Consider the following 26835-nt stretch of genomic DNA (forward strand, 5'->3'; position numbering starts at 1 on the left):
AATAACAATAGGCAGGTTTTAAAAAATTGATATTATATTCTAAAAGGGTGAACTCTGGCGATGAGGTATATCAAGATGCCAGAGTGTGGTCATCATTTAAGACTTTACACACAACCCTACAGTTTTGGGTGCCGATTTCGTTCTTATAAGCCAATGGAAACATACTACGTAAGCGATCATTTACAATGCTTGTTTTAAACTATAAAGCGTACGAAACAATAAGGCTGTGCAGTTAACATCCGTCATCTAATTCATCAAATCCTACATGTTATGACTCACTGGGGATATAGCTGCGATTTCTGTCTGGCTGTCATTTGTTACACATCGACGTTTAGCTGGAACTCCAAACTACGTTCCTAGACATCGTGCTTAGATTTTCAACTGTCTGAATTGGACTATTTTGCATTTTGACAATCTTTCTTAAAATAAATGTAACTTATTTATCCTCGCGTAGCGGGGTTACAGCAGTTCTTATAACATGGAGGTTCTGTTTTACGGACTTAGTGCCCGCTTGCTTCACTTGGTAGTTATTATTTATATATTTACTTTTTTTTTATAATGTTCGAACGGCTGATACTTTTAGATAAAATAAGTTGTCTAGTTTGGACAATCCGTGCAACTGAGCGAATTGACTGCTCAATCTCTATATGCTTATGCTTGGCTTGTCTGAATGAAACACTTGTAGGTTTGCAATATAATGTCGCTCTGTTGCTTTTACGCGCCACGAAATAACTTAAATCTGTGAGCGATTGGAAAACTAGACGCAAATCACAAATATCACAGGAAGATGCGAAAAGTAAGACACAGGGGGCGCAAGGGAGCTAAATGGTTGACCGCAAAAGGTCGACACGTCAGGTAAATGAACTTTAAGTGTGGGCCATCACGCACATAGCGCACATCTGCGCCCCGTGTTCGCCCAGTTCGCCAATGGTTAACACGTAATGTACGGGCAGTAGAAAAGATTGAAAAAAACGGATGAAAATTGGAAATGCATTCCAGCAGTAAGGGAAGAACACGCAGACAGATCTTAATAACACAGTCGTAGTAACGTTCAGTTGTACATGGTGGTTTTCTATGGGTTTGGGGAAGTACATGACGCGGTTTGTATATGCGGGAACGTTAAAGAACCGTTATATACACAAATAAATGGCACCGTAAACAGAAAGAATAAAACAATAACAACCATGAAGTTCAAACTGAATGAAACATAAAAAACAGCTCACACACAAAAAAATCTGGGGTGGACTACAGAAAACAAGTATAACTGGAAGTTCTGTATGGTCTAGATTATAAGCAATGTCCGCAGAAGAATTTTAAATGTAATGCTTGCACCGTGGAGTTCTAAGCACAATCTTGGAAAAATTTTCACTTTGCGGAATATCTGACTTATTCAACTTTTGGTGTTTTTTCACTTTGTTTTTGCTGTTGTTATGTTCGTTTAACCGGCGTGTGGATTTAGTATGGAATATATTAAAGAAAAGAGAGTACCTTTGGCGTGAACGAAAATAACAAGGTCTGAGAGCGGTATCGCATGAAACAGTGATCTGGGAGTACCACAGCGCCGTGTGTTAGATGCTGGACGTTCAAGTGACGTTACGATGAAGTTAGTGTCGTGACGGCAGAACTGGATACGAGATTAAGGGGAGAAGCCACCCCCGTCATATGCGAAGTAAGCTGGGAAGCTACGCTGCTCACTTGGTTGGCAGGGATAGGCTGGCCAAGTGCGGCAGCAATCGGTCGCACAGGAACGCCCGCGAATGTCATCTGGCCGTTTACCACTGTAGGAAACTGGAAGACTGAACCGGCTTTCTGGTCTTTTTCCCCTTCCCCGTCTTTTGAATCGTTGTTTGTTGATTTGGAAGAGCAGCCTTCACGGACTCCCGCAAGAAGGTCAGTCTTCCCTAACCCATGTGGCGGCATTGGGCTTAAGGTGCTCCAGAATGTAATACTAGGTATCACCTGGAAAAGTATGGTGTTAGTTTATACTTATACAGTAATAGATGCATATGATTATGTTGTTGCTGCCCGAATGTATATGTATTATAAAAGTAAAAGGGATCTTCTGGCTTGTTTTTGTGATTTTAAGGAACTAGCGTTTCGTCTGCCATACGGTAAGACATCATCAAGATTTGCTGTTAAGTGTCTTGCCCAGTACACCCACAACAAGAGCAGCGTTAACGCCTTGGAAAATATAAGTCAAAAAAACTCATGTACTTACCATTGGCGATGGAGTCATGATCACTGAAGTGGGAAAGAAAGTAGCGTTCGTGTCGGATGGTGTCTTCCTGCTCACCGCATCCGGAGTATTGATGCTTTTTCCATCATGTGATAACAAAGATGATCCTCGGATGCCTGGAAACTGCGCGTACAGAGCTGAAGATATCCCATCCATGTAATCATCAGCTTCTGTACGAGTTGGTTTACTTAAGTCAATGGGGGAAGGTTTTCGGTCTATTGACTTTTTGCCAGTGAGTCGCCTTTTTTGTGGAGTCACCGGTCCGGAGTCTTGTTTCGTCTTTTCGAGCTCCTCGTCCTCCCGTTGCTCAGGAGCAGGGAGTAGCTCAGGAGATTTTCTTTTCTCTTCCGTTCTGGAAGTATCGCCGTCCATGCTGGAAACTGGAGGGGAATGTTTAAGCATTGGGGAAAGTGCTCGTGGACTGCCTGGAGGCGAGTTGGACGCTTTAGGTGAAGTGCAGAGATCCAAAGGCGCTTCGTTCAGGGAGTTTCGTTTTAAGGTATTAGTATTGCTGGTGTTTTCAATAGGTGCTGAATTATGGCCGTTCATTAGCATTGCCAAGGTTGATTCTGCATGCTCGTTTCTTTCGTCGAAGGGTCGCGGGAGAGGGGGTGATTTTCCAACAAGTTCGCGGGAGTATGAGCTAAAATTGTCGGCGAAAGGAAATGCGTTGGAGCTGATGTCGCTGCATTCCATTTTTGGACGCTTCAACTCAATGCTTGATCGGTTGGAGGATGCAGGAATGTCATCTTGCTCGAGTCGAGAACAAAAAAGTGAAGGGTCGCGACGCCTAACATCCATAACGTCATCTTCTCCCGGATACCTCCTTTTCTGGCCACTGCTGTAAGGACTTCGTGGGCGAGGCTTGTTTATTTGAGGAGCTCTTGCCATAAACGCTTCAGCCAGCGCTTTTTTGTTGTGGTTGATAAGTTCCTCCGGCGTATGTTCTGGTTGCTCTTTAAACCGGTGGTGGCTCATACTAAGAGAGTAATCTTTCTCGTACTGTTGCAGGTATTGCTGATATTGCGAAACTGTGTCTTTGGGTGGAGATTTACGAGATTTGTGGAACTGAGTTGGATACGGGGGAGACAGTCGGTCGTGCTTATATTTGTCATTGTGTTGTTGCTGCCGGTAGCTGTGTGTGTTGGAACGGTGGTTGTTGTTGCTATTGTGGCGGTCCCATCCTCTAGGGTTGATAGGTGGGCTTTCGGTGTGGTATTTTCGCCCGGAGTTTTGTCTCTCACCTGAAAAGTCGTAATATGAGTTAATATAAAAAAATTAGCGACTATTAAATTGAAGAATGAATTTAGCCTATTTCCTCGCATGAGTGTGGCAACAACAGTCGTTATTTATAATACGGGATTCTGTTTCATACACGTTATGCTGGGTATTTGGTTGGTGCCCGCTTACGGGTTACAACGTATGTAACTTTGTTATTACTATTATACCATACCTGCTTGTAAGTATCGCTGAGTAAGCAGTGGATCTTCTGGTTTAGATGTTGAAGCTACAACAGCGGCTGCAGCAGCTTGTCTGAACCCAGCCCAGAAAGCTGCCGTTGCCGCAGCGTTACGGGCACGTTCCTCTTGCGTTGCTGACAGGGCGGCCGCGGCAGCAGCTGCTGCCGCAGAGGACGCCGCACCCAGCGACATGCGAGCTACATCTTCTACAGAACGTGTTGCATGCTGAAGAGATCCAGTAGCGTGGTGACTCTCTTCCGCCATCTCGCGGTGTCTCCAATTATCCGCGGGCGATTGCGTGGGGGAGTAGTTGGAATAGTTCAGTTGCTTCAGCTGCCGCCTTTGTTCTTGTCTTTGTTCGTTTTGATGGCTCAGCTTTTTTCGTTTTTCCGCTTGCTCTAATTCTTTTGCTTCTTGCTGACGTTGGATGAAGTAGCGATAATCTTCCTCTGTGACGTCACTACGGCCCACCACCATTGAGGGGGGTGATGAAGATGGTGTGGGTGAGGGGGGGTCCCCTTCGTCGTCATCATCTATACCCCCCTGTCCATTTTCGTTTTGGGTAAGTCTTTCCATCTTTACCCGAAATGGAATCTTGGTTTCGGTTTTTATAATTTCAGGGAAAGACACGAACTTGTACACGAACTTCTGTCCGTTCACTTTCTTTATGATATTCTGTAATAAAAAATTAATTTTAGAAAACGAAATTCAAACGAGTATAAAGGAAACTCAATGGTTTATTGACTTTTTTCTTATACACGAAAAACAATGCTATGTATATTTCTGGCCCTTCGTTCAGTGGTGTTAGCCCATCAGACATCTGTATTTAGCCCTGGGTAAACCCCTTAAGACGAGAACAATAAACCCACAGAGGTCCGCGACAAAAACGAAGGGGTTTCCGTCTTACAAGGTTTCACTTGAAAATTACGTGTGACGAGCGGTCACTGACCAGCGAGTCATTATTTCCATTTCCTGAGTAGGTCTGTACCCACGTCCGTAACAGATAAATTAAGTGCCATTCCTCAATTTGGACATTTCGCACAAAACCGAGATACCGAAATCGAATTCATGGGCGAATGAGCCGGCGCTTTCGGCAGGAAACCGGACGCTCTGACTCAAAATATTAATGTATTATTGCCAATGCCATATTCTTCGCTCGAGAGCGCGCGAATCCGGTGCCAAAATCCCGGTTACGCTTGTCGATCGCTCTCAAACCTTTACAAACAAAGAATTGGATACGAAATATGAATTTGATGGTTTGGCCATTGCTCCATGAGGGAACTTATCAGTTACTAAGCCCATTAAAACTAGCCCTTCGTACTAGCTGTATCCAAATTCAAATACAGTTTATTTGTAAAACGTTTGCGGTGTGCGTTGCTCGGTTAGATATTCGGGTTATTGTTTATAAAAACATTTTAGATACTGAAGCATGATACAGATATCCACGAACTGCTGTTCTACTACGTGGCGATGACGCGGATAAATAACAGGGTAGTTTACAACTCGATACTGATACAATCGCGATCCTAAAATCGTTCGTTATCTAATCGAGTATATATTTAGAAACGACCTGCAATCACTTTGCGTGGGATCGAATTCGCGTTCCTATGCATGTTACTACGAAAACGTTCGATTTTGAGACTCGAATTAACTTGTATGGCCGGAACGCGAGCATTTGTATTTATCCCGCATAAACATCCGTTAACGGAAGCGCAGGAGAAAGAAAGAGAAAGGAAGGAGCGGTAGAAGGAGCGGAGTCAAGTGGAATAGAGGGCCCTGCAATGTTTTGCTAAATCGACAGCAGGCCTGCTATTTATTTACCGTGGACACGCGTGGGGGCATTGTACCGTTATCAGGATGTGATGTGAAACGAACGTTCGAGGCGCTTAGCGCATGGTATTTCCGGTGATGTAATGTTTCCATTCTGTGCTCGCTTTTCTCCATGTTTCCCTAGACATAGGCACTCATGACGCACTCCCAGCCACTCTTACAGTGTTATAACCAATCCCCTTTCATCTGGCATCGGAAATCGTATCCACGCTTCACTGCGCCAAAGATCGGATTACCAAGCTTTCATGATTACGAGACGAGTCGAAATACTGTGGCGAGTGACGAAGCATCGGTGACAAATTGTGGCGGTTTGATAAGGCGGCGCGAGCGACGTTTGTTATAGTATTTTTCTGTCTCTTATTCCACTGGGCACAGTCGGGCATTCGAGGCTCCCATTACGGGAAGCGAGAGGAAACGTGAGAGGTGGCAGGTCGGCGTGCGGGATTCCGAAATATACAAACGCACAAGCGCCCTGGGTATTCACTTGCACCTTCCCTGGCGATTGGGAGGCGTTCTATATTGAATTGTAATGAGCTAGCTCGTGTCAGCTGCATCCCGTGGTAGCATACTGGCCCGGTAACATAATACCGGCTCAGAAACCACGAGTGCAGCTTAATTCAATTCATTGCGGTTCCAATGCAAAGCAGACCATTCCCCGCACCAGCATTGTATCAGGAATGCGTGCAATCGCCGCTGAACTGCATTGCTCGAGTCATCTAATTTCGTTACCGCATATTTTGCACACGAAAAAACAACCCACCTTATCGTAATAGTAACGCAGCGCTCGGCTCAGTTTATCGTAGTTCATATTCGTCTTGTTCTTCCTAAGGCCCCAGAGCCGAGCAACCTCTTCGGAATTATGGAGCTTGAATTCACCATCCGCGGAGGTCCAACTGATTAGATGACTGTTGCTGCTGGGGTCCATGAGAAGTTCGAGCAGAAATTGCCACAGTGTTACGTTCATATCCAGCACTGAAAATAATATCAGAGCTTAATTCAATACCTATATGACATGTTACAAGTTTCGGAGCAGTGAGAGAGATTTTTCGCAGCTGGCGGCCATTTTGTGAATTTCATTACACCGCGACGCGTTTGTGAGACTCATAAGCTTTAATTAGCGGATGCGGATCAAGCTGCTGCACCGGGAATGCTTGATTTATGAGAACTCGAATAGGTCGGTGCGAATTCATCACGTGCACGTCGCCGAAACTTTACGACGGAGCATTAAACCAACTCGAGTCTAATTAATAGCGGGTTTCCTTCCGTTGAAATAAAGTCCGGGGCTGGCACAATGAAGAGGAAACAACGGCTGCCTTAGTTTTCCCAGAAAGTGCGCGGAACCCTTCCCGCTGCGCCTGGCTGGACGATTCTGCTTAATACTCTTTGGGCAATCGTCGTCCTTTTAACGTACAGGCCTTGTTACGCCACAAATAGTTGCGAAATAGTAAATTGCGTCACACGGTTTGTAGAACTAATGCAAAAAGTAGGATTCTGGTGTGATGAATATCGCTATTGGTAACGGCAGTCTTCCGGGAAAACGTTGAACGATTAACTCGGGTGTGCACCGTTACTTCAGGCGCTAATATTCCGTTAGTTGGGCATCGCCAAAAATAGACGAAGTTAAAACCGGTGCCGAAAATAGAAGACTTCGAGCGCTGAGGTTGCCACAGAACAGGCGAACTTGCATGTGTCATCGCTTAACCAAAACGCTGACGTCAAGCGGGTAGCTGCATCTAGTTAAGCCATGGGCGTAAGTACGATGCTATGATCTACCAGGATCTGCCATGTGTTATAATAAGATTTAGTACGTCCGGCGGTATCCAGAGCTTCGAATGTCTCCAGAGCCGAGCGCTATTTAGAACGTGTTGACAGACGAGATAAACCGCCCACGAGAACAGTATAAACTCGCGACAAAATGTGAAAATGATACGACAGCCGCTTTTAACTTTATGACCCGCGCAAAAATAGAAGATATTAATTAAACCAAGGCCTCTGTCCCCGACCCACGTAACCGAGGCCAACGATGACTTATTCCGCAGGATTTCCCTTCCCCGAGTGACGCATCCCCGGCCAATTAAAGCCACGATCATGAATCGTCAGCGAAAATTTAAGTGGCCTGGCAAGTTAATTGCGCCACAGTTTACAACAACCTGTGTTATTACTCGCCCTTGTAGACGGGAGTTATAGTGATCGCCGCCGTAGTTCCTTCTATAAACAATGACGTATAACCTAAACCGCCTTGGTGAACGCATAGTCAGTTCTATTTTCGGAGCGGTAGAAAGAACATACAAAGAGATAGCTTCGTCGGCGGGTATAAGCCGAAATCTGTATTATTCCGGCTTCCTTATGGGTGGGCGGCATACTTTTCGATTTTGCTATGGGCGTTTGCTATGCTGGCAATGTCGGTTCAGCGGGGTACGGCAGGCGCTTGTTTACCGGTAAGCTGCGGGCGGAAGGAAAGGAAGGAACAGGAATCAGTCAAGATAAATAGTTCTCGAAATACGCGTTGGTCGGTTTCCGCTTGTCCTTATCTCATCGTCACGGGGAATAGATTCCATGTTAAAGAAGCAACACTACTGAACTAAGCAGGCCTTTCCCCACCCCACCACACAATGTTAGTTTCGCATTCCGCTGTGATTTACCGACGCAGCACTTTCAAAACACAAAACACATTAAGGAAGCTACAACTCGCGAAACTACAACAAATTGCTCCTATTTTAAGACAATTACTTAGCAATCATCGCCGAATGGTATATGGTGACTCAACAAATACCCCAAGCACCCAATCAACCCGGTTTTATCGCCGTACATAAAGATGGCTGTGACCCAATAAAGTGTGACTATACCTTGTGGGATAGCCTGAATAAGCCGAGTCTGCTCGCTCGGCATTGCACCGCGTGGTCAAATGAGTCAGTGTCATATATTTGGACTGTTTAGTCGTAATGTTTGGGTTAGGTCGGACAAGATAGGTTCTTTGTTAAGAACGACTAAGATCTTGTGCGACGTCTTTGTTTCGCGCCTCGCCCATATTGTGTACATCCATTGTTCCGAATATGACGTAATACATAGCGTCGTCGATATATCGCGCGACAGATGATGGATCATACAAGCGACCGCGAAGGAAAGGAACAGAAGCGAGAAAATGCGACCTAGTTGAATACACGTTATGGTTTCCGGGCGTTTTAACCGGAGGTAACTTAATCCGTGTGTTTCGGCTCAGGTAATTCGCTGTTCCGTGGATTAATACACTGGTGCACTGGCCGCCGACGATCTACCGGTTTCGAGATCCTTTAATGACGCATCCACCCCACAATTAAGTTCCTATTGACCGACGCAAGAAGCCGCGCCGACGTAATTGATCAGGGGCGCGGGTTAATAAGCCAGCCAGCGCACAAAGACGATGGTAATTGCTTCAGCAGCACCCTGCCACCAAAAGATCATTACTTTTTCATGATGCCACTTGCCGGAAACCTACTTGGGGACACTGACTCGAATCGCCATGACGTAACAGCGGGAGGTCAGTGCGAATACTGTTTACAAAATCGCTAGAAACCAAAAGCGTCCCCTGTAACCCTCTAATCGTCGCGAAGTCGTTCCACGGTTAAGAACGAAGGTAAACAGTGCGGGGGTCACGGGATCTGAAGCCGTAACAAGTTACATACACCGTGTGGAAACCAAATTCACGGGCAGGTATCGTTTCCAGCGAAACCTGAGAGATAGGCCGGGGCGCTGGGAGAAGTAGGAACGCTCAGGTGGCGACTGGGGTATCCGGGGGCCGGAAACGAGGCTGTTTTGGTGTTTTTATTTGTTTGCGTCGTCGCTGTCGCGATAGAGGCATTTGGCTTCGGAAACCGTGTGACAAATGACGTGGCATCGTGAAGAATTTGTCTCCAGGCTTCGTCATTCGTTGCCATTCAATGCAAATGCAGCAGGAACGGGAGTGCAGGCTTTTACGCGAACAATGGAAAATCGTGGAAGCTCGGTTAATGCACAGCCTAAGATTGGGCGGATGTACGTCTATTGATAGACAGGCGAGCACCCGCTCTTAATCGACAATAATGCATTTCCCCGCGCCACCGCACAAAGACCTCACCGCAATTCCGCTCTGACTCGCCGCACAACCAAGCCCGTTTGTTGGACGGCTCTATTAATGAAGACCAGGCACGGCACACTCACGTCAAGCCACTATTCGGCTGTAATTAGCGTGTTGGCTCCAGTTGCCTTGTTCGGCCTGGAGCCTGTTTCCGACGATTGTGCGAATGATGAAAACATGACACCGCAGCGCTCACTGCACCACGCTATCTACCGCTTTTCCAGTTCCAACATCTGGACTGCTAAGCGTATTTCCCATACACAAGGCAACAAACACTTTGCGAACGCTTTTCGTGCCGGAACGACATACCAAACACCCCAGGACTTGTTGAGGCTTTGACTGTCGCATTTGCTAAGCGGTTAGACTGCGACAACCAAGACCACAGCGATGTTGATGTGTAATCAAATTGCGACAACGAACACTAAGTACGACCATATATGACGCTGTATAAGCTATGTTTGCTTGTCGCCCCTGATTGCTGACAAGTTTGATTTTCTCCCAATGACGGCAATCGGTTTTGTTCCGCGTAAACCATAATCGCAACTAACAAGGTAAACACTAATCACGCAACTGCATAGCCCGGTCGATATTGGACAACAAATTCGTACCGCAAAGACTTGGCTTTACTAATCCGACAATGAATAAGAACGCATTGTTTAATATGCTTACCTCTTGGTAAATGGGCTCCCAGTTGCTGCATGTTGGCAAGGCACAGCCGCTTGTCAGAAGGCGGTGCTTGCATGTCGATTTCCTCCATATTTACCATCGAAGAACGCTCATCCAACGATGGGGAACCGTCTAATACCAATCAATTTTCAAATTGCAGCATAGTTCAGTTAACAACAGACACCGAAGCAATGACATGAAAAATAAAAACAAAATCCAATTAGCAAAAGCAGCGAATTAACACGACAACTACTACGACTGGTTAAGTGTGATATACGCAATACATCATGCCCTCGACTTTTACACAAATAAAATAACCTAAGGCTGATTTGCGATGGATGCTTACAAAATACTCGGGGTAATTAGCAATTAACACAATAACTAATACGACCGGTTTAATCATATATTTTGGCAACACGATCTGTATATTGCCTTTTACAAAGATAGAATTCCTTACGGCTGTTTTAACGTCGACGCCTACAAAATAGTTGTGGTAGTATACAGGGAGAAATTTTTCTAGGAAAGAGGACGGCGCTCGTACAGACCTGTCACAAACCTGTCAGACAAGGAAAATAACAAACCCTGTACTACAGATGCTTAGACCGCCTTTCGAGTATTAATTACAGACGTTCTGATTGGTTATGTTGTTTCATCGAACCAATAAGGACGGATGCAAGTTCCCCGCTAACAACACGCATGGAAATTTCTTTCGTCTGTTTAAAATGTAATTGCCCATTACCGAATTTTGTTTACATTTACACACATTCTACAAGCACTTTCACCCTAAAGGCGTAAACACCTTATCGCAAAAAGTTTTTTAAATAACGTCCGCAACCGCTAAAGAATTAAGCTTTGCAGGTAACTTTCCTTTTAGGTATTATATTAAAATGCTTATACCACTTTAACCGCCTTTCAATATAACGTTAAAATGTCTTTGAAAGCTGAGCTCACCAGCAGTACTAACTGCTTCCTGTAGCTGTGAGCGGTTGATTCTATTCCCGCTTCCGTGCTATACAGTCCCCAGCACTCGTTGCATCAATCCTGGCAACGTGCAAAGCCACTATGGCGGTTTATTGCTCAGAAACTGTCTCGGCAGATGATACATAACCTTTCAAGGAACAGGCCGGGCTTCCTCTGCGGTTGTTTCCTGGTGTTGTAGGGTTTGTATCTATCTTCCTAAGGCTCGGTCTTTACCTGCTTGGAAAGCTCCCACTGTTTCCCTCGTTCGCACTCTCTTTTGCCCTGTTGCGCTGGACCAGACCCGCTAGCCTATGAGGCGGAAACGACTCGTTACTCGATCAGGAAGCGGCTCCGAGAGCCGCGTCAATGGGTACATGGTAGGCGAGTGTGCGAGCGCGCGTTCTAATGTGCCAATAATCCGTCTGGTGTGTGTGTCCATATGTGAGGTGTCCTTGGCCTCCAGAAAACAATGACTTTCTACCTGGTCTTGTTCAAATACAGACGTTAAAACTGCAGATCGCACCAGTATGGCGTCAGTTCTGTGTTGTTCCAACCCTATACTATGTACTATACTCGCCACTTTTACCACCAACCCGGAACCAGCATGAATCTCAGTGTTGGAGAAAACACACGGCTCGCACTTCGAGATGCGCTCACACGGAAACGAGAGACAAGGATATATTTCTCGTCAGCCGGAAACAACAACACTACCCGTCCGAATGGGACAGGTTTCCGTTTGGCCCCAGACACGTCAGCAGTCGGTGAAGCGAGCACAGGGCGCGTTACTTTCGCCACTGAAATCGGGCCTGGCGCTCGGTCACTGTCAGTTACCCAGCCATCGTAATAACCAATGCGATCGACAGTGTACATGCGACCCGGCGCCTGTCTGCCAGGAAATTAACTCCGCTTTGAAATGGCCTAATCGCGGTAAATTTGTAGCCGGGACAAGTTTATGGCGCCGTTCATATCGAAGCCAGCACATCGTACGATCCAACCGACCCCACGACAGTTCATTAAAGTGACGGATGGGATGCTAAACAACGGAAGATATATTCGAGATTATCTCTAGCTCATATGTGGCTAGACTTTAAATCCCAAAACATATTCACATCAGTTTATTATTCGGTTTGATTTGCGGCACCCCAGCATCGAACCGTGCTAATCCAAGAACAACCGATTCCTAAAGCGTGTGGCCAGGGATAAGAGGGCGTTTGATCGCTTGCTACTTTTTCGATACTCAGCAGCAGCAAGCAGCAGCATACTGTACAGTGCTTGCTGCGTTTCCGTTAGTCGGCGTTTCTTCCCTTTAAGCTATTATTCGCGCTTTAGCCGGAAGCAGCTCACTCAGTCTGCTGAATTGGTCGAGCCCGTAATACAATCGGTGGAAGTTACCATCAGCAGAGCGTTTTCGAAACAGGAACGTAAAACAAAGATGTGACATGCCACGGAAATTGGCAGCGTGGGGATCTCCGTTGTTGGTTGCAGGTAAACATCGTGACTCACATGTTTATAGCAACAACAAAAACAACTAAGTAAATGGGTGATGTTCTCATATCCGCCATGCAACGCAAGTATTTGTAAAAAAAAAACGATGGAGTATAGCGATTTACGTCAGATTCGGCTTCCGTATTTACGCTTGCCCAATATTAGCACTGTATAGGAACAACATTTTGCCGACAGGGTAAACCAATAAACGAAACAATCCCGGTAAAAATCGCTGTTCCTGTTTTAGATTTCTCCATCTTTTAATAAAACCTTTGTTTTCTTGAATATGAAACATCGAAACACACGGTCTCTTATCTACCCGGATGCAGTTAGTTCCTGGCATCTGCTCTTTATAGCGTGGGAACAGATCGGAACAACGAGTATGCCCGGCGCCCAATTGCGTTAAATGAAATATGTCCAACCTAGGTAATCTGTTCTGCATTGTTGCCAAAAAGCAGTCATATCAATTGTGATATCATTTTAAAACGTTTAGGTCAGTTTTGGAATGACAAAATCTCCAAGATTGTATTGTCCCACTCATGGCGCTGTATGGGGATGAATAAGGGCAAATCAGTATTAGGATGTTTGGTAAACATTTGAAAGTCGGGCCCGACATACCAGACCGTGAAGCAGGCAACTAATCCATTGGAAACAACGTGGTGTTATGATCGAACGCAATAACAAGCTTTTCCGTGTCGTTGCATTGCTTCCGGGTAGTTTGAGCTGCGCTTCCGCTCCCACGGTCACAGAGGACCAACCCAGAGGCGGAACAAGTGATGTAGAGGGGTCAAGAACGTGAGCGCCAGCACAGGGCTGGCAGGGGTGTATCTCGAACCGGAAAACCGGCTTCGATCGATTTATTACGTGATCGGAGAGTTTTCATGCGGTGGCGGTCAATAAAACTGGCTGGTTCGGCGCTTGCTGGCAATCTATCACTGACATCGGTTGCACGAGCGCGTCACTATATTCCCAGCAATCGATAATGCATTCGCTTATCTCGCTTGTGCCAAGTATATTTTCGTGTAATAACCAAGAAGGAAACTCCGAATTAAATCATCTTTTTATCTCGAGCTATTTTTACGCACGAATTGCGTCACGACGCAAATACGTGTGGTATAGTAACAGCGATTTCCACGCCCTGACATGAAAAATTACGGGGCTATTTCGAACGTCAAGATAGAGAAAGGGTTCGCGTATTTAACTTGCGCTATTCAAACCCAGCTTGCTCATTACGTCAAATCGCAGCGACGTCATATAATCTCCTGCGTCATCGGTGCGCTGCGTGAAAGGTCAAAGCAAGACAGCTGAAATGTAAATGAGATCACCATAGGCGTGGGCATGGCGGTCTGAAATCGCTTCTCTGATATCAGAGTCTCTTTGTCTTTTTGCTCCGGCGTACAAATTAATTAGATTTTCTTGTTTATGTCCCCAGCGCCAGCAAAGGCCACTTCCGGGCCCTGAGAGCAATAATCAGGACAAGTCCCTCATAAATCCGGATGACCGCTGCTCGCCATGGTAATTACGGCCGTTTAAGGGAAGTAGTGGGGTGTTAACTACGACGCGCGGGTAATGGCCTCCCAGCTACTAGTCGGATATAACAGATGTCTGGCGACCGAATAATAAGGAAACAAAACGGCGGCGAAAGCGGGCAGTGCGACAAGGGGAGCGACCAAATCCGGAACTAACTATGGAGAGGCGGAAGCCAAGAGCAATTGCGTCATTGTAAAAGCATCCCACTCCGACGGTAGCGTCTTGGTTTCTTTTTTATCTCGCGAGCAACCTTTCGCCTTTCGGTTCCTTGCCACCGCTCCGTCAATAAGTCCATGAAAGGCAATATCAGGAGGAATTCTGTCCAGCGGTGAGCTCGCTCTTCCGTTCGTAATCCATTCAGTACGATGACGACCGTCACGCACGAGTAGCCGCACCAGCACGGCCTCTAGGTGTGTTCCCTTGAGCCGCTCTATATTTAATTGAGCTCGCATGTTCCGCTGCCCGTTAATGGTTCTATTTCCGACTGCTTTGTCCTTGCGTTCTGACGTAAGTTGTGGTTCGTGACGCGAAAGCTTAGTCAATTATTTACGACGCGTAGCGCTGAATGTAACTATAAATCGCAATCAAAAACACCTGCACGTCAGCACACGGGTTGATAAGCTGACAAGAAATCATTGGAGTAAAAAGTGTCAATACGCTACACGTACTTACCATTTTCACGGTCCAATAAACCTTTCTCCGGGTCCGAACTTTTAATCCTGTCGTTCTCAACAGCGGAATCTGTGACGTTACGCCTTTCTGTTGATTTATGACCGCTGTTATTGCATTTGCCGTCTTGTTGTGGTTGTTGCTCTATGGACGAGCGATCGAAATCGGCTGTGTCGATTTTCAATGTCATCATTTCCAACAGATAAGCAATATACCCGGCAGCGTGTTCCTTATTAGCCGAGCAATAATTACTTCACTTCAACACACGTAATCTTTGATTTTCACACCCTATTCTTGCACTACTGTGTCGTCGATTTCTGCTCTAAGAAGAAACCAAGTTACAAATGTGCTTGTATAACACAGCTCAAACAACAAATTATGCTCTATACACAGAGCGTGAACCTGAACCATATCCCAGCTTGACTAACCCGGATATAGGCATCCGTGCTAAAACCCTTATATACCTTGGACGTCACAACTTTGAACCGTGTAGGCCAACGTACATTATAGACCGCACTGACGTTTCTGAGTAATTATACCACTGCGTCATTTGTCTTATCCGTAAAAACCTTTCTTGCCTTGGGCCTGTTCTGTTTTAAGATGATAACAATTTACGTAGTTTCCGCCTCCACGCTCGTTTACTACACTGCCTCCGGTTCACGGGCGTGATTGTATCGTTTACGATTTCTTTTACTGACACGACCCTGGTCGACTGTGAGCTGTTGTTGAGACGCCACTAGTATAGGGTTACAAACAGAAGCGGTCTCCATACGAGAGAAAACCGGAATTAAAAGACATCTGTACATCCGCCTTCTCTTTTTTCTCGCGCCGCGCGCTATCGCGTCGGTCGGCGGAAGTCGGCGCCGGGATGCACAAACAAAATCACTGAAGCTCGCTCGCCCGAACAAAGAACGGACAGAGGCGAGTAGCAAAGAAGGCCCTTTGTTGCTTACACGAAACGCCTTTCTCGTTTTCCGGCGGACGACTGCTGTCTCCCGTGTGGTCGTAGGACGGTAATTACACCACCGCATCGGATTTCTCTCGTGGCCATGGCGCTTTGGGATATTTGCTTTTTTACGACTTCCTGTCTGTTCCATTGTTATTACAACCTCATGATTTTAAATCTGCACCTAATCCATTGTTTACCCTGGTACAGTTTCTTGATCAAGATGAATTATGTAAACCGTAAATGGCGATAACAACACTCGAAAAAGTTTTAGGTTAAATAAAGATATAAATTTCCCTGTTGCAATTGGTGGGGGTCGGCAACGCTTGATTTTAAGACTGCACAGATTTTTTAAGCTTATACTATGGAGTATCCGGAAATTCGATCTGGAGGGTTGCGACTTGTACCTAAAACATTGCTAGTTCAATAATATAAAGGGCCTATGAAAAGCAATCCATGCAACTCTACCTGTTTGTAAGGTTAAAGGTATACACAAAAAAATCAATAAATCAGATTTTGTTTGTCATTTTAAACGCAAAATGTTGCACACGAAATATTCTAATGTCGGCTTCTTATAAAGAAATCAACATTACCATCACAATATTCAAATTCAGTAGAAATCCTTTATCAGTTTCACAATATTTTGACAATTTTATGTATGTATAAAACAAAGTCCCCGTTGTACACGAAAGAAATATGATTTCAATTTTGCGCGCCAAACACAAAACTTCACCGCCAAATACGTTTCCAGATCAAGCTCCTATTCGTATGCATTGTTGATTATCTGTAAATATGCGAACTATGAATCAATTGTTTGGGCGTATTAATTTCTAGTTGTTTACTGAACTGTTTTATTTCTTAATATAAATTTATATATTCCTTGCCTTTTACTTTTAGAATACCCGTGTGGAGTTTTGATACCAGCACATTGATTTAAAACTGTTAACAAAGATGGGGTTTTTAAGCAGTTTTAACTTCCTAGAGATGCAGATTCGACGATCATCTGGGTTTAACAAGTTTCCAACAATGAAGGTTCAACCATTTGGTGTCAGTGGTAACATGATGTTGGCTGTTGGATTTAGCTGCTTAGTGGTTTCTACATTCAGTCTGCAAAAATCTGGATACCTCATTCCTCACACAACAGGCGTGGGCTTCAACTACAAAAAAGTTGACATTGATTTGACAACACCGATAAAATACCAAGACAACGAGTAACACCGGATTTTTTCGTGTTTTTTTTTCTGTTTTAATTTTCCACTGTTTAGATTTGTATAGGCCTACAATGTTAAAAATTTTCAGGGTATATTTTCTGCTCAAAGCTGTAACCTATGTACTGTACACAAATGTAGTAGTTTATGTTTGTTTTTCTGTTTCTGCTAAATTCAATTTATAATTTATTTTGTTAGACTCTTATTCCAAAGAACCAGTCTTGCTGAAAAACTAATGGATTAATTGTTATGGAATATAGTTGTGATAAAAATGTCCAACACAAATCCTGCTGAAGATGAAAACCAATTAAATGATGTTGATAACGAAGATGCCTGGATGCTTAGTGAAGATGTGGAACTGGTACTAAAATCTTGTGAGCAGAAAACAGAGAACAAAGTTACTCTCTCGAAATGTGGAGTCAGTGTGGCAACTGATGAGAAGGAAAATATTGATTTAAATAACATAGGTGGTGGTTTGGGAACACCAGTTAAAACTGAAGCTTTAGACTTGCATGTGAAGATGGCAAGCCTTCGGGAACAACATAGAAGAAATGAAGAGCGTTTGGCAAAACTAAAGAGGCTGAAGTCTTATAAAGACAAGGTTTTTAGTCGAAGGCTCATACATATGCATTAGTTCTTGTTTAAATTTATTTAAAATGCTAAAAATGTTTAAAAGATGGATTTTATTAGATATCTAAATGTTTGTGTATGCATAAATACTTTTAAAACGTAGACTATACTCTAATTGTTTAATTTTTGTTACAGAACAATCTTCAAACACTTGAAAGTCTTATCATTAAGTGGAGGAAAGTTTGCCAAGAAGCGCTGGGTGAACTTATCGAGTTTACTCCAAAGGAACCAAAGCCAACTATGTTTCAATTGCTTCATCATTTATCTATTGATACTGAATTAGTTAATTTTGATACCAAGAAACTAGAATTTATCAAATAGGACCCTTTGTTATTTATTTTATCAGTGTAGTGCAAAACTTTTCTTGTTTTATGAGTATCCCTTCATACTATCACATGCTGTTGACTAATTTTACTACAAAAGTAGTTACTATTTCTTGAACACCATTGCTTGAATGCAGCTTGATCACAATTGTAAACTAATGTTATGGAGTCTCAGTATTTAAGAAAAGTAGGAACACAAGTGTATGCATGTAGAAAATAAGTTGTACTTGAATCAAAGCGGAAACAGGTTGAGTTGTAGAACAAATACATACGGGCGGAACAAGTAACCAAACAAATACACACAGCACACCTTTGTATACAGGCACCTGGGGTTATAATATCGGACAAATGTTTAAATGTATAGTTTAAAGTAGTGAACACAGTATTTTTTAAGAGACATTTGGGAGTGTAAATTACATTGACTTTTGAATTCTTCTTGAATCAAAGGTTGATATTTCATAATGCATGTCGGAAAAATTGTTGGTTATTTTTGCTGGAAACTGTCGGTTTAGATTCTTTGCAGCTGTATGCAGTTTCTCCACATACTCAGGGATTCCTACATAAAAAGGTAGAATGTGTTCATTGGAAATTAAAAACAGGTGGGTTAATAGTAAGTATTGAAAACTTTTTTGTAGCAATAAAACTGTTTATACATTTTTTATATTTTATTTATAACTTTGCTCAGATAGGTAGTTTACTGTAGGTCCAAAAACAACTCATACCCCTCTAAAGTATCAAAAAATAGCTCTAGAACCATATTTACCTGAAGTAATAACCCAAGATGATAGACTGCTTGGTATTGAAGTTTGTGGATTATCACAATATGTGAGTAAAAAGTCCAGACCTGGATCATCCATTGATTTGTGAGGTTTGATCACCATATCCGAAATGTAAAGCGGAACTCGAACATATTTGTTGTTCTTGGGACATTTATTGTGCTCTGTTGAACTGTAAAGGTAGGTGTTGAAATCAGTATCTCTAGTTGTATGATTGCAACTGTTAAAGAAAAATTAGTTTTTAATTATTCCTACAATAGTAAACCTGAAATAATTTGGTGCAAAATCCACAAAAAAACAACAAAATATTTTAGACAAAAATTCACATAAAAAATGTTAAAAAAGTAGTTTCCACCCAAAATGCCAACTTTTCAATCTGTTGCATTGCTCGTTTTACAGAAACTGAAAGTGTTAACTAAAATAGCCTAAACCTCCAAAAGGTTAACCAAAATAGCATAAAGATGCAACTGACAGGTAAAAACAACAGTGCAATTTTAGTCCATGTTGTAGAGGGCTTGGCACAAAATTATTAATGGAATAATTAAATGAAATATTTATCTGTAAATATGGGGTATAATTACTGTATTTACCGTGAAACAATTACCAGGACATTGATGTCTTTGTAAATCTGAAATACATAGGATTTTAAATATGGTGAAGTTCATTGTTTATGCAACTATAGGCATTGTTAAACAACACACAATAAACAGAGCAATTGTTGGTCATTATGATGTCACACAGCATGTAAACATTGGGTTTAAATTTGTTACTGACTGTTCTGTTTCCTACTGAGTGTATTTTTTCTGTAGCAGCCCGTGTTAAACTTACTTTAAACATGGCTGTGAAGAAAAAGACAAGAAAAAAAATTAGCAGAAATAAAACTGAAAAGTTAGCACAGCAGAAGCAGCATGAGAAACATTTTGTTAGCAACTTTTTAAGGCAGCCAGGTAAAACCAGGTCAGGGATAGTTTATTCAAAGAAAATGAAAGGGAAAACCTCTTCTGAGTGTATTTTTGGATCACTTCTTGCAAACCCAGAAAATGAAGACTGCCAAAAGGCAACAAGGGAAGCCCTGCAAATAGCTAAAGATCAATGCAATTGTGGGCAGTGTATTGATAAACGACGACAAGAGAAACTAACAACATGTAGAAGCAGTCACAGTGGTTTGAGCATATTTCTTAAATCTGAAGAGCAGCTGGTGAAATCTTCAAAGAGTGATCAGTTAAAATCTTCTGCTGGAGCTGCAAAACCAGGTGAAGGCAAATCAAAATCAGAATCTAAGATTTCTGCCGCACTGCAGAAAAAACTGTCACTTGAAAAGGCAAAAGTTCAAGACTCGGAATATTGTGATTGTGACGAATGTATGGATGACACATCCACAACTTTAAGTTTGGAGAAAGTGTCTTCAAAAACAAACTTAAAGCAAAGCATGCGCTTAGCAGTAAAAGCAAGAAGAAGCAAACCTCCTTTAGTGCAAAGTGTTCCAAAACGAAAAACGAGAGTAAAAAGTACAGAAAAATCCAAGCGTTCAAAGAAAACATCTTTAACTTCAAGTGTAGGAAAAGTGTCTTCAAAAACAAATTTAAAGCAGAGCATGCGCTCACCAGTAAAAGCAAGAAGGAGCAAACATCCTTTAGAGCAAAGTGTTCCAAAACGAAAAACGAGAGTAAAAATTACAGAAAAGTCTAAGCGCTCAAACAAAATGAGCAAAGCCATAAAGCAGAAGCACGGAAAACGAAGTCAATCGTTATTAAAAGTGGTTTTAAAAAAGAAAAACAGAAGTAGCAACCTAAGTCTTAATTCTTCAGCCTCTAACACAAACCACCAAACTTGTCCATGTTGCCACCGCTTTTTCAAAGCACTTGTTAAAAGCCTAAGTGAAGATCGACTTAACAAGAACAAGAAAAAAAAGCGAGGAAGGCCAAGAAAAGTTGCAAAAGCATCATCAAAAGAGAGAATTTTAAAACACTGGCAACCTTGTGGCAACAAACCTTGTTGCAGTCAGTCCCCAATGCCTAGCACAGGTCCAAATCCTGCCATTGAAAGCAATACTACTAACCAAAGCACAGATAACCCTGCTTTTGAAACTGATAATACTAACCAAAGCACAGATAATACTTGTAATGTTCCTACCAACAATAACGTTTTATTTCCAAGCGCAGGTGTTTTACTTAATGATAGGAATGTAAATAATAGTAAGAAATTTGAAAGCGAAGAATCAAAAGTAACTAAACCGAAGATACGAATCCCTTGCCTTGATTTAACCGTCATGGCAAAGCAAGTAGGAAAAACTACTAAGAAACGAAATGCTTCTAAAGTGAAAAAAAACAAGAAGCGCAGAGTTATTAGCAAGAAAATAAACAGTAGGGTTAAGAAGACCACAAAAAAACGCACCAAAACAACTGGGGGTAACAGCAAAAAGAGCCAGAAGCAAAAATCGCAAAGCAAGAAGAAGAAACAGCTTCAAATCGCGCCAATGCCGAGAGCTGAACACAGGGGAAAAACAAAAACATCAAAACAAATAAAGAAATCAGAAAGTGGTTCAGATGCTGCGTTTGAAGCTTGGAAGAAGCACCCAAATGCTCCTGTACCAAGTGCTAGAGTACCAACCTATATTGCTATGGTTAAGACGGCAATACGAGACTTAACACCATTTGATATTACTGGTCGAGATGCAATTTCCAGGTAAATCATTAAACTATAAACAAACTGTATACAGAAGGGTGGGAAAAGATGGGACACCTTTCATTCTATTTTCTCTTCCCACTTGGTAGTAAACAATAAACATTCAAAGAATTATAAAACCCTATCCTCACAAAACCATATCCTCACAAACAACTCCCTATCTTACCCCACAAAACTATAAAATGATGCTTCAGTTGGTAAAACATGACATTTCTAATTCTAAACTTATAGTAAATTGGACTTTAACTTGTTTCAGGTACATCCAGATACGATATCGCATAAAGAACGATGACTTGCTGAGATATGTTTTGAAATGGCTTGTAGACATGGGTGTGCTTAACATGAAGGACAGAAACTATTACTTTGTTGGCAAAAGGCAGGTTCATCATGTTTATAAAACTGTTAAATTTGATTCCAAACTGTTCATTGTGCTATATTTGTGGATATAGTTTAGTGAGGAAAAAGACAGTGGCTCATGTAAGGAAGTCTGGGAAAGCAACATTAAAACAGCTTATGAAGAAAAAAAGGACCAAGTATGTATTAGATATAGCTAATATATTATAAGATTTATAATATAAACTTTGTCAGAAAAAGAAAGAAGAAGCACCGTTCAAAAATAAAGTCCAAAAAGCATGGAAAATCAAAATCCAAGAAGGTGATATAAGTTATAAAGATATCGGTAGTAATAACTAATAACATCTAACATGTAAGCATATCTCAAACAGTTATTGGATGTTCTGCATCATATTACATATCAAGTTTAGCAAATAGAATATGTAGTTGACTAGAACAAATTTCACCCAATGCATAGGCTAGGCTTTGTAGTGTAACAAAGAAACAGACCTAAATCTTAGGTTTCGACAAGGACCTTACACTTATATATAGAATAGAAAGAGACAGATTTTGATAACCAATATACTTAACTACTTAGTAATAGACAAGTGATTTAAAAAACAGAGAAAGCACAAGAAAGGTAAGAAGAGGAAAAAAAAGAGCAAGAAATGTTCAAAGAAAAGCAAGACGTGCCGCAACGATAATTGCACTTGCTCAAAGGAGTTGGGTTCGAGAAAAAACAGAATCAAACTTAGAACTCGATACGTGAGAAAGAATGGCAAGATATACAAACAGGATGAATACGTGTAAAGATTTCTTGAATTAAATGTCTTACCTTAGCTCGTCGTACGTATACATACTCCCTTGGATTGAATGGATACTGAAAACAAAATACAAGTTTCCATTAATTTTGTTTCATTTTTGGTAAAGAATGTGCAATAAAATAAATTACTGGGAATGTTTCTTGCCTTGAAATTTGTGGATACATTTAAACGACCTTACAAATTTCTTTCATAACAATACAATCAGTGTGTAATTTAAACCAGGGGATTAAATTTAACTAAACATCTTAACAGACTCGCTTTGTTACAAAGGCGGTGACAAGTCACATGATATAGACTTTGCACCTATCCCTGTTTTTTTAATTATGCAATGTCAGGACTCTAAAATCAGGCTTATATATTTATATATACTAAAATTGTTTACATCAACTGCCATGATATTCTGTTGCTTGTTATATCTTTAATTAAGCACTGACCTCTTTGGACCAAGAATGCAAATAATGTATTCTAAAACAGGTGTTCACAAAAAATATTCAAAAGTATTCAAAATGCACTTACAGTTGGAAAAAGCTTTAAAAGTTGGGGTTTAACGAAACTAAAAGCATATAATGTATCATGCCTGTATAATATATATATACACTATACATTAAATATATATACATGAAGAAAATTCTACCATACCGGAAAATGTGAAACCCACTGAACAACCTTCTCTCCATTTTTGGGGTTACTTTCCAAAACATTAATACTTAGTACATGGTCGTCCCACTTTTTACGATAAATATCATCAACCTGTATGGTAAAAAACTGGCGTGCGGTAACGTCCTTGAATCTTCCAAACACTGTAAAGTATGGTAGTTTTTTGTATAAACAAGTATGTTTTTTCATTTGCTGCATAATTAGAATCCTGCACACTGGAGTAGTGATACATGCACACAAACTGGTTATATTGGCATACTAATTTATACTACAGTTTTCCATTTAAAAAGGAAACATTTGGGTATAACATTTGTAAAGTATCGTAGTTTTTTAACAAGTAGTGTAACAGGGTTCTTTTATCTGCTGATAATTAGAATCTTGCACACTAAAGTAGGAATACATGCCGACAAACTGGTTACATTGGCAAACTGAAAATACTGAAAATAGTACAGTTTTCTAATCATAAATTAAACATTCTGTTACTTCTGCTACCAAACATAATGTATGTAACTTATGCAAGTAATCTTTCAACGGTTCATCTGGTATGAAAAAATACTTTCCCTGAGGAGGTCTTCCAGATGACAGATGAAACATCTAAAATACTCTATGGTTTTACATACCAAATGAGCCGTTAAATAATCATTTATAAACAAATTTATAAATATTAGGAATAACCTTTGTACTGCATAAACTCTGTGTCTTTGTATGGTAATCTCCAAATCTTTATGTCTGGTTTGTCTAATATCATCTCCCAGTAACTCGGGGTGTTAAATTCTGTAGAAATGAATCAATGTAACTTACTTTATCATGGCGGAGTTATCATGTATGTTAATTTGTAAGTGATTGTTTTTTTAGAAGTTTTCTTGTTTTTATGTATATTATGACAGTCATATTAGTCATAATATGACTAATAATTTGGACAATTCATTAGTGACCACTGGGTTTAAGCAATTGTCGTTAAGTGTCTTGCCCAAAGACACAAATGCCCACAATGGTAGCAGCGACAAGCCTTGAACCAAATACTTCTGCTCTGCGCACTAACCACTTTAGCACGTATAATAGAGTGAGTATGAAATTAAACTTAAATAAGGCAAAACCCACTTCATAGTTGAGTATTGAATTTGTGTTTGTACCTTGTTCGTTTGCGTTTACACAGGATTGGTTGTCAACCGGATCTTGTTTCAGCATGTACAATTCATTCACATGCCTAAATAATAAAAATCGGGATGATAGTTTTATTTATTCCATAAATTTCATTGGATTACGCACGCCAATTAATTAAACAAAGAAAAAAATACGTATTAAATTAAGTAAAATTTCCTAAAGTGGCTTGAAAATGTACATGCTTCGCACGCAGATTTTTAATGATAGCACGTGCGCACACGAAAAATAACTGTCTTGCACGCGCAAGATCTCGTCAGGAACTGCCATACTCTGCAGACTGGGCTGTAAGTAGGTTTGTATTTGTGAAAATATTCTTAAGATAAATTGCTTTAGAACTAGAAAATCGTTGCTTGGCTTAAATACCCTGCACCATATAAGCCAGTGACACTGACACTGCATCAAAATACTTACTCATCCAATTCTGCATCAGTGATCCCATTTTTGTCCCATGAAAATGAGCATGCAGCACCCGCAATGAAGTACACTGGACGTTTAGGGTATAAATAATGATACAGTGATTCTGCGAGCCTGCTTTGGCTTGACCAATAGTATTGCCATCTGTTTTGGTGCCGGCTTTTTGCTTTGTTCATATGTTGCTTTAAATTATTAAAGAGTAATTGAAAAAACGAGCTCTTTTCATTGCCCTTCTGGGAATATTGGTTACATTTCGAAGTGAGATGTAATTGTCTTAGCTGGCCTTTGCATTGTTGGTGCAACAGTTTTAGCCTCGGGTTTCTGTATATTGTCAAAATGTTTTTCCATGAGCTTGGATTGAAGCTGGTCATTTTTCCATATCACAATACTTCAGTTGACCATACACAACTCTAAGTATATGCTCTCAAAAGAGTCTCAACACCAACAACTTACAACCTAAAAAAACACTGTTACACACACCAGAATAATGAAATTTATTTACAAAAAATCAAACCTGAGGTTGCAAAGTAGACACGTCTCTAAGGAAATTTAAGCGCTTTATTAATTAATAAACCATAAGTCCATAAGGAGCAAAAAACTTGTATGTGTTTATTATGGGAACGTGCATCTAACTATCCTTGCCACCCCTGCGTTTCCAAAACATTGACGCCCATGCTATGCGTAAACAATACGGATTATGTTTATATAAAGACAACAAAACTGCACTCCTACATACAGGTAGGTTGCATAACTGACGCACCAACTACGACACATTCACCTTCTCCAAGGCGCGTTTACCCACTAATACGAGAGCATGTTTCGTGAAAAGATTTCTATTGGTTGTCCGAAAGTAATGTCGGTATTTCCCCGAGGCTGAGTATTTTTATTATGGGGTCTAAGAACTTATAAAGTTATAAATGCGACTGTTTTTAAATACTAGCATTGCTTATACGTATAGCCCAGTTTTTAAAATACACACATACACAACACACTTAATGCTCTGTAAGAAGACAATTTGGGTAAATTTATTTTCGTATATTATCAAGTCATTGTTCATCGCAACAAATTGTACCATTACAGAATAATTGTCACCAAAAAAACGATTTATCAATAAAAAAACTAATTTTTGCTTGAAATTTTGATCGTATTGAATGTGTAGTAAAATCACACGCCTGCTGTGTGACGTCAAAAAGGAAGTGGCCTTTTTCCTTTTTTGAAAAAGGGAAGTCCCCACGTCGGAATATCGTCACGAAACCTATTCAGTCTGTGAACACTTGGCAATTTTAGAGGGTGTGCAAACACTTCGACCAAAACGCTGATCGATCGTTACCAGTTATCTGTTTCAACTGATCGTTAGCAGTTATCTGTTTCAACCGTTATAGCGGCGAGTTCATATATTTTAAGTTCGAACGACCCCAGTCAACAAGCTATTTACCAGAAATAGGTTACGTGTGTTTGCGGAGTTTTCACGTGTGGTTGCGGCATACGCTATGTAAATAATGAAGACATATTTTCCGTTTGTGTTTGCACATACACCACGTCAAATGTGTAGATCGTGGCCCGACGTATTCTATTCCCTACGGTTTTTAATGCGGTGGTTGAGCTTTAGCAATAGATTTTGAATCGAAAAACGTGCAGACAGCCCAGACGGGTTATGGCAGTCCGGGGAAACATGATACTTGTTTCGACAAATTTTGACATGTATCCGAAACGAGACGTAGCCTGGTTATTTGTTTAGTTAAGATAGGTTTGTTTGGAGAGTAATCTTTAATAAATAAGCAAAGCCGTTTTAATAATGTGTGATTTTATTACTGTGTATTATTAACATTACATGCATTTTGTGTGTTGTTAATTTATGTATGTTTTTTTTTTGCTGTATGTAATGTTTATTAATTAAAACTTTTTGTTCTATTTTTAGGTACACAATGTTTGCTGTTTAACCATAC

At 41.3% G+C, this 26835-nt stretch overlaps 5 protein-coding genes across 6 annotated transcripts; 3 read left to right on the top strand and 2 right to left on the bottom strand.

Annotated features, from left to right (window-relative positions):
• Positions 1-686: 686 nt before the first annotated feature.
• Positions 687-15630, bottom strand: LOC149732400 (uncharacterized). The gene is made up of 6 exons (XM_089882427.1): positions 14933-15630; positions 10289-10417; positions 6287-6498; positions 3690-4371; positions 2219-3480; positions 687-1959 (listed from the first exon to the last, which is right to left on the bottom strand). The coding sequence occupies exons 1-6, from the start codon at positions 15120-15122 to the stop codon at positions 1594-1596; spliced, it is 2841 nt and encodes a 946-aa protein (XP_089738553.1). The 5' UTR covers positions 15123-15630; the 3' UTR covers positions 687-1593.
• Positions 15631-16826: 1196 nt separating this feature from the next.
• LOC149732401 (uncharacterized) lies at positions 16827-17282 on the top strand. The gene has a single exon (XM_089882456.1). The coding sequence runs from the start codon at positions 16827-16829 to the stop codon at positions 17088-17090; it is 264 nt and encodes an 87-aa protein (XP_089738582.1). The 3' UTR covers positions 17091-17282.
• Positions 17283-17354: 72 nt separating this feature from the next.
• Positions 17355-18195, top strand: LOC149732402 (swi5-dependent recombination DNA repair protein 1 homolog). The gene is made up of 2 exons (XM_089882453.1): positions 17355-17684; positions 17849-18195. The coding sequence occupies exons 1-2, from the start codon at positions 17355-17357 to the stop codon at positions 18032-18034; spliced, it is 516 nt and encodes a 171-aa protein (XP_089738579.1). The 3' UTR covers positions 18035-18195.
• Positions 18196-18240: 45 nt separating this feature from the next.
• LOC149732403 (stAR-related lipid transfer protein 7, mitochondrial-like) lies at positions 18241-25665 on the bottom strand. Of its 2 annotated transcripts, none has more exons than XM_089882442.1 (8): positions 24887-25665; positions 24445-24518; positions 23987-24085; positions 23294-23454; positions 22666-22710; positions 19403-19440; positions 18800-19032; positions 18241-18592 (listed from the first exon to the last, which is right to left on the bottom strand). In XM_089882442.1, exons 1-8 carry the CDS (start codon positions 25258-25260, stop codon positions 18450-18452), a joined length of 1167 nt encoding a protein of 388 aa, XP_089738568.1. In that variant the 5' UTR covers positions 25261-25665; the 3' UTR covers positions 18241-18449. The 2 variants fall into 2 exon arrangements, with proteins under 2 accessions (XP_089738568.1, XP_089738569.1); XM_089882443.1 differs by having other exon boundaries at positions 18800-18984; positions 24887-25654.
• LOC149732404 (uncharacterized) lies at positions 19437-26808 on the top strand. The gene is made up of 5 exons (XM_089882429.1): positions 19437-21497; positions 21754-21873; positions 21947-22030; positions 22086-22152; positions 22455-26808. The coding sequence occupies exons 1-5, from the start codon at positions 19648-19650 to the stop codon at positions 22638-22640; spliced, it is 2307 nt and encodes a 768-aa protein (XP_089738555.1). The 5' UTR covers positions 19437-19647; the 3' UTR covers positions 22641-26808.
• The last annotated feature ends 27 nt before the right edge of the window (positions 26809-26835 follow it).

This window comes from Ciona robusta, chromosome 8, assembly GCF_009617815.1.
Source record: "Ciona robusta chromosome 8, ASM961781v2".
Taxonomy (NCBI): domain Eukaryota; kingdom Metazoa; phylum Chordata; class Ascidiacea; order Phlebobranchia; family Cionidae; genus Ciona; species Ciona robusta.

What these genes read in the sequence shown, in the direction of transcription:
- LOC149732402 (XM_089882453.1), top strand. Translation starts at nt 17,355, where the DNA reads ATGTCCAACACAAATCCTGCTGAAGATGAAAACCAATTAAATGATGTT. An exon ending in TGAAGTCTTATAAAGACAAG is followed by an intron (nt 17,685 to 17,848) that starts GTTTTTAGTCGA and finishes TTTTTGTTACAG; the next exon opens with AACAATCTTCAAACACTTGA.
- LOC149732400 (XM_089882427.1), bottom strand. Translation starts at nt 15,122, where the DNA reads ATGATGACATTGAAAATCGACACAGCCGATTTCGATCGCTCGTCCATA. An exon ending in TGCGTTACTATTACGATAAG is followed by an intron (nt 4,372 to 6,286) that starts GTGGGTTGTTTT and finishes TTTTTATTACAG; the next exon opens with AATATCATAAAGAAAGTGAA. An exon ending in TCAGCGATACTTACAAGCAG is followed by an intron (nt 3,481 to 3,689) that starts GTATGGTATAAT and finishes ACGACTTTTCAG; the next exon opens with GTGAGAGACAAAACTCCGGG.
- LOC149732403 (XM_089882442.1), bottom strand. Translation starts at nt 25,260, where the DNA reads ATGACCAGCTTCAATCCAAGCTCATGGAAAAACATTTTGACAATATAC. An exon ending in AGAGTTTATGCAGTACAAAG is followed by an intron (nt 23,455 to 23,986) that starts GTTATTCCTAAT and finishes CATACTTTACAG; the next exon opens with TGTTTGGAAGATTCAAGGAC. An exon ending in GTCCTGGTAATTGTTTCACG is followed by an intron (nt 19,033 to 19,402) that starts GTAAATACAGTA and finishes TTTCTTTAACAG; the next exon opens with TTGCAATCATACAACTAGAG.
- LOC149732404 (XM_089882429.1), top strand. Translation starts at nt 19,648, where the DNA reads ATGGCTGTGAAGAAAAAGACAAGAAAAAAAATTAGCAGAAATAAAACT. An exon ending in ATGAAGAAAAAAAGGACCAA is followed by an intron (nt 22,031 to 22,085) that starts GTATGTATTAGA and finishes AAACTTTGTCAG; the next exon opens with AAAAAGAAAGAAGAAGCACC. An exon ending in GAAAATCAAAATCCAAGAAG is followed by an intron (nt 22,153 to 22,454) that starts GTGATATAAGTT and finishes TTTAAAAAACAG; the next exon opens with AGAAAGCACAAGAAAGGTAA.
- LOC149732401 (XM_089882456.1), top strand. Translation starts at nt 16,827, where the DNA reads ATGGGGTTTTTAAGCAGTTTTAACTTCCTAGAGATGCAGATTCGACGA.